This window comes from Heteronotia binoei, chromosome 2 (assembly GCF_032191835.1).
Source record: "Heteronotia binoei isolate CCM8104 ecotype False Entrance Well chromosome 2, APGP_CSIRO_Hbin_v1, whole genome shotgun sequence".
Taxonomy (NCBI): Eukaryota; Metazoa; Chordata; class Lepidosauria; order Squamata; family Gekkonidae; genus Heteronotia; species Heteronotia binoei.
The window spans coordinates 177,705,141-177,715,356 of NC_083224.1; the positions used below are offsets into that span (position 1 = coordinate 177,705,141).

Below are 10,216 nucleotides of genomic sequence, written 5' to 3' on the forward strand. Positions count from 1 at the left end.
TGACAAAAAGAAATGGTGGGAAAGATCATGAATAAAAACTTTGAAAAGACATTTATAGTGGGAGGCAGCAGAGTAAGAATTATGAAGGAGTTGCCAAGACAAGTGATAACTGACAGAAGAGCATACAAGAAACTGACAGAAAAATTACGGGACAATGAAATGAGGTATAGATGGATAATACCTGAAGGTTTGAGCTTTGAACTTCAAGGAAAAAGGATTACAATTACAAACACACAGGAACTGCGCAGAACATAAAGAATGTGCACCATGATGGATTACAAATTATTATCTTGGAATATAAATGGACTAAATTCACCACAAAAAAGAAAGGCAATGTTTCATTGGATTAAAAAGCAAAATGAAAGAAAGAAACTCTGGATAGAATCTTGGGGTTGGGATGGATTGGCCATTAAGACGACTAAGACACCTGGCAAGATGAGACTTGCCTTATGCAAGGTGGCCCCAAAAAAGAGGGTAGAAGCCACTGTCACCATGATCTGGCAAATAGTGGGCAGTGTGCTGTCTGTACCCTCTCTGTCCAGAGTGCAGGGTCCTTACCTAGGATCACTTTTGTCTCACAATTGCCATCTGCCTGGGGCAGACCAAGAAACAGCATGCAACAAGGGTCAAGTCCTCCTATCTGAGCAGTTTTTGAATGTTAATATTATATTTTTAAAGAGTTGGGCATGGCACTGTCCCCAACTCCCAGCATCCAAAGAGCCCAGGTCTAATCTTATACCCATTCCCAACAGGTTGTGAATATTTCTAAGAGTTTTCTTTTCCCTGCAGCAAAGCCTTGCCATTTCAGGAAACTGGTGATTGTTCCTCTTTATTTACTGAATTTGTACTCTGTCTTTCTCTCCAAGGGGGACCCAAGGTGACTTCCATCATTCTCCTCTCTTCCCTTTTATACTCACAACAACCAGTGTTCCCTCTAAGCTGAGTTAGTGTGAGCTAGCTCACGGGTTTTTAGCCTCTGGCTCATACATTTTGTCTTAGTCCAGGAAGGATGGCCTCAGAGCAAACTAATTTGTACAGTAGCCAAATTGCTTGCTCAAATACCAGGAGCTCATAAGAGTCAAGTCAAGTTTATTCACAGCAGAAGCCAGCAAAAACAATACAGATAAAACTAATGCTGGTTACAGTAACCCATGTAAATTATGCTGCGAGAACAGAGGTAAAATTGCTACAATCAATCTTAAAACATACATACAGTTTATAATGGGATTAAACATTTTAAAAGCTATCAACTAAGAGAGAAAGAAAGAAAATGCCTAGACTCCACAATTTAGAGGGAGCATTGCTCACAACAACCCTGTGAGGTGGGTTAGGCTGAGAGTGTGTGACTAGATGAAGATCATCCAGGGAGCTTCCAGGGCATAAGTGGGTACTCGAACTCTGGTCAACCAGATATTCGTCTGATGCCCTTAACCCACTATACCATAATGGATCTCCCAATCCACCCCTCCCAAATAAATAAAGGGGCTATCAGAACTATGCTGTTTCCCTTCAACAAAAAGCTGGCCCTGCCCACTGCCTTAACAGGGCAATTGAAATTAACACTAAGGATCCCAGACCAGATGGGGCAGTGGCTCATTTTGTCATTTAATTTGGGTCTTTGTATTTTTAACCCCCTGCAGGTTTTTCAGCCAACATCCAACTATCAACGATGAGCTGCCAAACCGTATCATTTCCGGAAAAGTGCTAGTAAAACCGAACATCAAAGAATTAACCGAAAGGGCGGCCATCTTTGAAGACGGCTCAAAGGAAGAAGATATCGATTTTATTGTCTTTGCCACGGGATACAGTTTCTCTTTCCCCTTCCTTGGAGATACCCTCCCAGTAACTAAGAACCAGGTCACCCTGTATAAATATGTCTTCCCACCTCACTTGGAGAAGCCGACCCTGGCTGTCATTGGCCTCGTCCAGCCTCTGGGGGCCATCATGCCCATTTCAGAAATGCAGGCCCGCTGGGCAGCCCGCGTGTTTAAGGGTAAGGTCTTTCATACCTCTTCTGAATGGGCTTCTTGTGGACTGTGGATCATATTGCCTTTAGGAGAACCATAACTGCAAATGGGCCTTGGCTGGACATGACATTTGCTTGAGTTCTACCATTATTTGTTTTGGGGTATTTTTATCCCATTTTTCTCCCCAACAGACACCCAAAGTGGCTTACAGATTGGGCTGCCTGCTCCAGATTGAGAAATACCTGGAGATTTTAAGGTGGAGCCTGGAAAGGGCGGAGTTTAGGGAGGGGAGGGACCTCAGCAAGGTGCAATGCTGTAGGATTCATCTTCCAATGCAACCATTTTTTCCAAGTGAACTGATTTCTATTGCCTGGAGATCAGTTGTAATCCCAGGAGATCTCCAGTAGGGTTGAGCACAAACCGGCTGATGAACTAAAGTTTGTCACTAATTTTGGCCTGTTCGGGGTTCACGAACCAAAGTTCATGAACTGAAGAACCAGGATGAACTATCATGATTTTGGGGCACAATTTGTGGTGGCTTGCAATGGTTTGTGAAGAGCAGAAAGCAGGGGTTTACCTGCTCTTCAGGAGAAACAGCTGAGCAGCTGGGAGCTCCTTGCTACTCAGCTGTTTGGTTTAACCCTGGTGGAGAGCAGAAAATGGATTTAAATGGCCCTGCTTTTCTGCTCCCTGTGAAAAGCTACAGGGAGCAGAAAGCAGGGTTTAAATGGCAGCAGTGAAGTCTCTTCCCAGATCTTCCCTCCCATTTTTCTGCTGGCCAGGGCTACCCACCTGAACTTTTGAGGTAGATTAGGCTGAGAGTGTGTGAGTAGAGATGCCAATCTTCAGGTGGGAGTTGAGGAATTACAGTTCATCTCTAGACTACAGAGACCATTTCCCTTGGAGATAATGGCTGCTTTGGAGGGTGGACACCTATGACATTGTACCCCACTTAGGTCCATGTCCTACCTAGGCATTGTTTCCTATCTCCAGGAGTTTACCAAACTACATTTGGCAACTCTACTCCCCTATCCCCCACTAGTGGCCAGGAAAGTCCTGGCAACCCTATGTATGATTAGGGTTGCCAGACCCCCTGATGGAAGTAGGGTTTCCCCACCCACCAGGCCCTACCCCCAGATTCCAATTGGCTGGCCAGCGGGGGGACTTACCAGGACAAAGCCTAAGCCTCATGACCAATGCACACCCACATGATGAGTGATGGCCAGATGACGCTCTGGGCAAAAATTCTATGATAGAAGCCAGTTTTGCCATAGAGTTTTTGTTTGAATACCAGAATATCACCTGGATATCTCTGGTCTTATGACATCACGTCCTGTGCAACACTGGGAAGGAGGCCTAGGTCTTTCTCTTCTTCCTAGGAAGTCCCCCCCCCCCCCCCGCAGTTACCAGGAGTGGACCCGACAACTCTGTGCATGTGGCCAAGGTTATCCAGTGAGTTTTATGGCACCTGCAGGGATTCCAACCTGGATTTCCCAGATCCTAGTCCAGCATTTTAAACACTACACCATACTAGCCCCGGGGTTTTCCCAGAGCAGACCTCTTGACTTCACAGTCCAATTTTTCCATCTGCCTTCATACCGCTCCTTAAAGCATTGCCTTTTAACCTTTGCTTCTGTTCCCCAGGGCTGGAAACATTACCTTCAGAAAGTGAAATGTTGTCAGATATCACAGCAAAGAAAGCAGCTATGGCAAAACGGTATGTAGTTGGCTGAACCACAACTGCTGACTTTGCACACTGTTATCCTAGTATTGCTATTTCCTCCTCCTACTGTCATAATGAAGCAGCTAATGTAGCTAAAAAGGTAAAGGTAGTCCCCTGTGCAAGCACCAGTCGTTTCCGACTCTGGGGTGACATTGTTTTCACAACCGTTTTCACAGCAGACTTTTTACGGGGTGGTTTGCCATTGCCTTCCCATCTACACTTTCCCCCCCAGCAAGCTGGGTACTGATTTTACCGACCTTGGAAGGATGGAAGGCTGAGTCAATCTGGAGTCGGCTACCAGAAGTAGCTTTTGCTGGGATCGAACTCAGGTCATGAGCAGAGGGCTCCGACTGCAGTACTGCAGCTTTACCACTCTGCACCATGGGGATCTTTTCATCACACTAACACTGTTCTAATCTACCTGAGTTTCACATGTAATTTCTGCTATTTATATGACTTGTTTTACTTTGTATATGCTTTTGTCAATTAACAGAATCTTTGAAATTTTTTAGAAAATGGGTTTAGGGGAGTAAGTGTCTCTACAACCTCAGCCTTCCTTTCTGGTCCACACCACCAGGCTTAAGCTTCTAAGAGAAATCAGTGATACTCAAATACAGTTATGTGTAGAGTCCCAGAAGCAGCAAAGGTACCTGGGAAAGAGTGCAGTGGCAGGTAGACGTTGGTATGGTGGCCAGTGCATTATACCCTCCTGAGGTCCCTCTCCTCCCTAAACTCCACCCTCCCCTGGCTTCACCCACAAAGTCTCCAGGAATTTCCCAATCAAGAACTGGCAACCCTACTAAAGACAGCTGCAAAGAGTCTGTGAAATCTTCTAAGTAGGGTTGGAAGGCCCATATCTGGAAATGGGTGGGAGGTTCAGGTGCAGGACTATAATGTCACATGCACTGCTACGTCTCTTCCAGAAATAAAAAGGAAGTGACATAGTGTAGCTCTAGGAATTGCTGGTGACTCTCTAGTTTTCTACACAATGCCAACAACAAGGACAGCTGCAGTCAGGATGCATACCACCATAGCAGGAGGCCTGGTAACCCTACATGCTGAGGGAGGATTCCCTCCCCCCCAGCATTCCTTTATCATATGATTGCCAACATCTGGTTGGGTCATAGAGATCTCCTGGAATTACAATTGATCCCTAGGCAAAGATAGTTCCCCTGTATAAGATGGCTGCTTTGAAGGGATATACCTCACTTTGAGATATATCCCACTGAGCTCCCTTGCCTCCGCAAACCATACCTTTCACATGCTGCACCTCACCACAAATCTCCAAGAACTTCCCAGTCTGGACTTCAAAACTCTACTTTATCATGACGGATATTGCTGTGGTTGAAACTTTTCTGTTTTATTAATCAGAACTTTACTCCGGTCTTGTGAAAATTAGATAATTCAAAACCTTGAAGCTTGTAGCCACCACTAAGACCTTTCTGTGAGCAATAACCCTAGAGAAAGGAAGAAAGGTCTGGCTTAAGTCAGATAAAAGTTGGCCTTGCATTTCCCCCTCAGTAACAGCAGTAGCTGCAATACTCCCTCTAAGCTGTGGAGTCCTGTGAGCAAAAATTGTACTTTGCGAGCTTTTGACGTTAGTTGTGAGCTACTGCATAAAACAGTTTGTTCTGGGGCCATTTTTCCTGAGCTGAGACAAAAATGTGTGCGCTGGAGGCTAAAAAACTGTGAGCTAGCTCACACTAACTCAGCTTAGAGGAAACAGCGGCTGTGTCTATCAGAAGTTAATTTTGCTGCCACCTCATGAGTCTTTTATTTATTATTATGAAAATCTTACTGGAGTAGCCTGGCCCCTTCTCTTCCCGCCCCTCATTTTCCTCCCTCCAGAATGGATTCTACTAGTTAGTTTAGGATTGCCAGCCAGCATTTGGTAGGAGATGGGAAGGGATAGGGGTTGCAACCCCCCTGGTGGTGGCTGGAGATCTCCCGCTATTGTGACTGAACTCCAGGTGACAGAGATCAGTTCACCTGGAGAAAAAAAAAGATGGCTGCTTTGGAAGGTAGACTCTATGGCATTATATTCTTTTGAAATCCCTTCTCAACCCCACCCTCCTCAGGCTGTACCCCCAAAATCTCCAGATACTTACCAACCCAGAGATGGCAACCAATGTTCCCTCTAAGCTGCAGAGTCTTGTGAGCAAAAATTCTACTTTGTGAGTTACCGGTATTACAGTTGTGAGTGACTGGCATTAAAGTTGTGAGCAACTGCATAAATTATTGTGTTCTGGGGTCATCCTTCCTGAGCTAAGACAAAAATGTGTGAGCCAGAGGCTAAAAATTTGTGAGCTAGCTCACGCTAACTCAGCTTAGAGGGAACACTGCTGGCAACCCTCGAAAGGGATTAGGGACATGAAGTGTAGGCTTCCCAATCCCCAGGTCCCAGAGGGTTTCCCAATCCCCAGGTCCCAGAGGGCTTTTACAGGCTTCCCCCCTCCCCCAGCCAGCTGGCCGGTGGGGGAAGCCCCGCCCCCAGAGCCGTCATGCACCTCCATGAACGATTCCCATAGGGAATGATGGGGAATTGATCCGTGGGTATCAGGGGCTCTGGGGGCGGGGCGGGGGGCTGTGTTTTGAGATAGAGGCACCAGATTTTCAGTATAGCATCTAGTGCCTCTCCCCAAAATACCTTCCAAGTTGTGATGGCCAGAACTCCCTTGAAGTTCAATTATGCTTGTCTCACCCTTGCTCTTGGCTCTGCCCCAATGTCTCTTGGCTCCACCCCCAAAGTCCCCAGATATTTCTTGAATTGGATTTGGCAACCCTAATGAAGTGTGATGTTACTTGTAGGAGAAACCGGAAATGACATAGCATTCCTGAAGGTAAGGGGGAAAGGGTTACTGGGTTCCACCCAGCTTGTGAAATTTCAACCCCATATCTGAGATGGGTTGACCCAAAAGCAATGACACCATTTTCATTTCTGTATCTTGTGTTGTCAACTGGGAATGCAGGGAAAGACAGCTACTGTTGTGAGTGGCCAAGGGTGACTAGGTCGTGGGGAGCAATATAAAACTGGTGTTCTCATCAGTGTTGGGTTGCCAATCCTCAGGTGGGGGCAGGGGATCCCCTGGTTTGGAGGCCCTCCCCCTACTTCGGGGTGATCAGAAAGCGGGGGAGGGGAATGTCTGCTGCTGGGCACTCCATTATTTTCTATGGAGATGGATTCCCATATGGTATAATGGTGAATTGATCTGCGGATATCTGGGGCTCTGGGAGGGCTGTTTTTTGAGGTAGAGGCACTGAATTTTCAGCATAGTATCCGGTGCCTCTCTTCAAAACACCTCCCAAGTTTCAAAAAGATTGGACTGGGGGGTCCAATTTTATGAAGGTACACCTATTCTCCATTATTTCCTATGGAAGGAAGGCATTTAAATGTAGCACAGTCCCTTTAAATATGATGGCCAGAACTCCCTTTGGAGTTCAGTTATGTCTGTCACACCCTTGCTACTGACTCCACCTCCAAAGTCCCCAGATATTTCTTGAATTGGACTTGCCAACCCTACATCAATGCAACATTTGGACTAGAAGAGACAGAACCTGGAGTGAGAGAAGAAGAAAGAGAAGCAGAATACTGAAGATTTAAGAACTGAGATGAGAACTGGGGAAATGTCCATTTGAAGTAAACCTTTTAGCATTTATAGTCCCCAGTTGTCTGTTTTTCCATCGAGGAGTTTAATTGCTGTTAGCAGGGCTTTTTTTGTAGCAGGAACTCATTTGCATATTAGGTGCAATGCCTATTATTGCATATTAGGTCACAAATCCCTGATGTAGCCAATCCTCCAAGAGTTTACAGTAGGCCCTGTAAGAAAAGCCCTGTAAGCTCTTGGAGAATTGGCTACATCAGGAGTGTGTGGCCTAATATGCAAAGGAGTTCTTGCTGCAAAAAAAGCCCTGGCTGTTAAAGAAAATCCTTCCAGGAGGAGACCTTCCCACGTGTTACCTACCACCTACAATGTACTGTTGTTGCCCCCCTTCAGCTGCCTCTGCTTCCTCTCTCTTTCAGGTATGTGAGAAGTCAACGTCACACCATACAAGTGGATTACATTGAATACATGGATGAACTGGCCTCTCAGATTGGGGTGAAGCCTAACGTCAGATCGCTGTTCCTCACCAATCCCAAGCTGGCCTGGAAGGTTTTCGCCGGGCCATGCACACCCTATCAGTACCGCCTACAAGGGCCAGGGAAATGGGATGGTGCTGAAAAAGCTATCCTGACCCAGCACAACCGGATCCTCAAGCCTCTGATGACAAGGCCTACTGATAATTCAGCTAGAAGAGGATCACTGTCCTTTGTGTTCAAGATGGCTGCCTTGGCTGTGGCTGTCTTTGCTATAGTCTCTGCATTTTTTTAGGTGCCAAAGAGCCACATTTGTTAGGGTTGCCAATCTCCAGGCGGTAGCTGGAGACCTGCTACTGCAAGTGATCTCCAGGCAACTGAGATCAGTTCGCCTGATGAAAAAGGCTTTTTTTTGGAAGGGACACTATGGCATTATACCCCATTAAAGTCTCTTTCCTTTCCAAACCCTGCCTTATCGGGCTAAACCCCCAAAATCTCCCGGTATTTCACAACCCAGAGCTGGCAACCCTAGTTAAAGACTGCCAGGGGCGGGGGGGTTAGGTTATGCCTGATTTTTTTTTGTCCTTTTTCATCTTTGTGTCTTTGAGCAGTTGCCCTTACAGTGCCTTTACAGACCTGTTCTCCGGGTGACTGTCGTTCATGTGAGCAGTGTGATGCCACCTTGACCCCTTTGAATGGGCATCTTGGAGCTTGAGCGAACTGTGTAATTTATCTGTTAAAATGCAACCCAGAGCAAATAAGTAACTCCTCTGGAAATAGCACTTTGAACTGCAGTAGTGCAACTGTGAGGCAATAACTTATCAGTGTTCTGTGCCTTAGGTTGCCAGCCTCCTGGCGAGCCCTGCAGATCTCACAGAATTGCAGCCAATCTCCAGAGAATTTAATTTAATTTTTAGATTTATATCCCACCCTTTCCCGCAAGCGGTCTCAGGGCGGCTTACAGCGGAAATATAACATACTTACAGATTAAAATATAAAACATCCTAAAAGCGTACAGTATAAAAATCTGAGGGCAGTACAACGTATCAAGCAACAGGGGTAAGAAGGCGTGTCCACACAGCAACGTATAGGCCAACGTCTGGCAACATAGCACAGTCACAGTAATGGTAAAAAATGCTGGGGGGGCAGCTGGTAATGAGGACGCCCGTCAGATCAGTTAAAAGCCTGGTGGAAGAGCTCTGTCTTACAGGCCCTGCGAAACTTTGATAAGTCCCGCAGGGTCCGGATTTCTAGTGGGAACTCGTTCCACCAAGTAGGGGTTCGGACCGAGAAGGCTCTAGCCCTCGTTAAAGCCAGCTGGATATCCTTAGGGCCAAGGGCCACAAGAAGATGTTGAGTAGCAGATCTCCGAACCCAGTGGGGGGCTCATATGGGGAGAGGCAGTTCTGAAGAAATGCAGGCCCCTGGCCGCATAGGGCCTTAAAGGTGAGAACCAACACCTTGAAAAGGATCCGGTGCTCAAGGGGTAGCCAGTGCAGCTCATGCAGCACTGTGTGGATCCATAACAACCAATCTAATTACAACCAAATCTCCAGTTCCCCTGGAGAAAATGGCTGCTTTGGAGAAGAAGAAGATATTGGATTTATATCCCGCCCTCCACTCAGAAGAGTCTCAGAGCAGCTCACAATCTCCTTTATCTTCCTCCCCCAAAACAGACACCCTGTGAGGTGGGTGGGGCTGGAGAGGGCTCTCACAGCAACTGCCCTTTCTGCCAGAGCTATGGCTGACCCAAGGCCATGCTAGCAAGTGCAAGTGGAGGAGTGGGGAATCAAACCCGGAAGAGTCCACACACTTAACCACTACACCAAATTGACTCTCCACACCAAACTGCCTCTCCAGGGCAGACTCTATGGCATTATAGCCTACTGAGGTCCCTCCCCAAACCACGCCTTCTCCAGGCTCCACCCCAAATCTCCAGGAATTGCCCAGTCTGGAGTTGGCAACCCCATAGTGTTATGAGATGACTCCGTGTTCCATGTATGGTTTTGTGAAGGAAAGCAATGCTAGCAAACGGCAAGAAAGGAACAGGAAGCGATCACGGTTTAAGTAAAGTTTATTTTTTGTTGTTCACTTGAGATGCCTGTTTGTCTAACCAACACAATCTGAAGCGTCATACATTAGAGTTTTGGCCACAATGGGGAAGGAAGTCCTCCCTCCACCCCTGGTATCTTACAGGTAGCAGGAACTCATTTGCTTATTAGGCCACACTCCCTGAGATCACCATTGTTTCACATAGGGCATTTTTGTAGAAAAAGCCCAGCAGTAACTCATTCGCATATTAGGCCATACCCCCTGATGCTAAGCCATCCGGAACTGTGTTCCTTTGTGTTCCTGCTCAGAAAAAAGCCCTGCAGTTAGTGTTACCAATCCCCAGGTGGGGCCTAGAGATCTCCCAGAATTACAGCTGATCTCCAGGCAACAGAGATCAGT

The 10,216-nt window shown here is 46.6% G+C and overlaps 1 protein-coding gene across 1 annotated transcript in view; it reads left to right on the top strand.

Annotated features, from left to right (window-relative positions):
- The window catches only part of LOC132566996 (flavin-containing monooxygenase 5-like), a 29,475-nt gene extending 19,619 nt beyond the window's left edge, over positions 1–9,856 (top strand). Inside the window, exons 6-8 of the mRNA XM_060232567.1 lie at positions 1,641–1,993; positions 3,612–3,684; positions 7,712–9,856. Coding sequence (XP_060088550.1) covers positions 1,641–1,993; positions 3,612–3,684; positions 7,712–8,060 — 775 coding nt within the window. The 3' untranslated portion in view covers positions 8,061–9,856. The remainder of the gene's footprint in view (positions 1–1,640; positions 1,994–3,611; positions 3,685–7,711) is intronic.
- Positions 9,857–10,216: the final 360 nt, after the last annotated feature.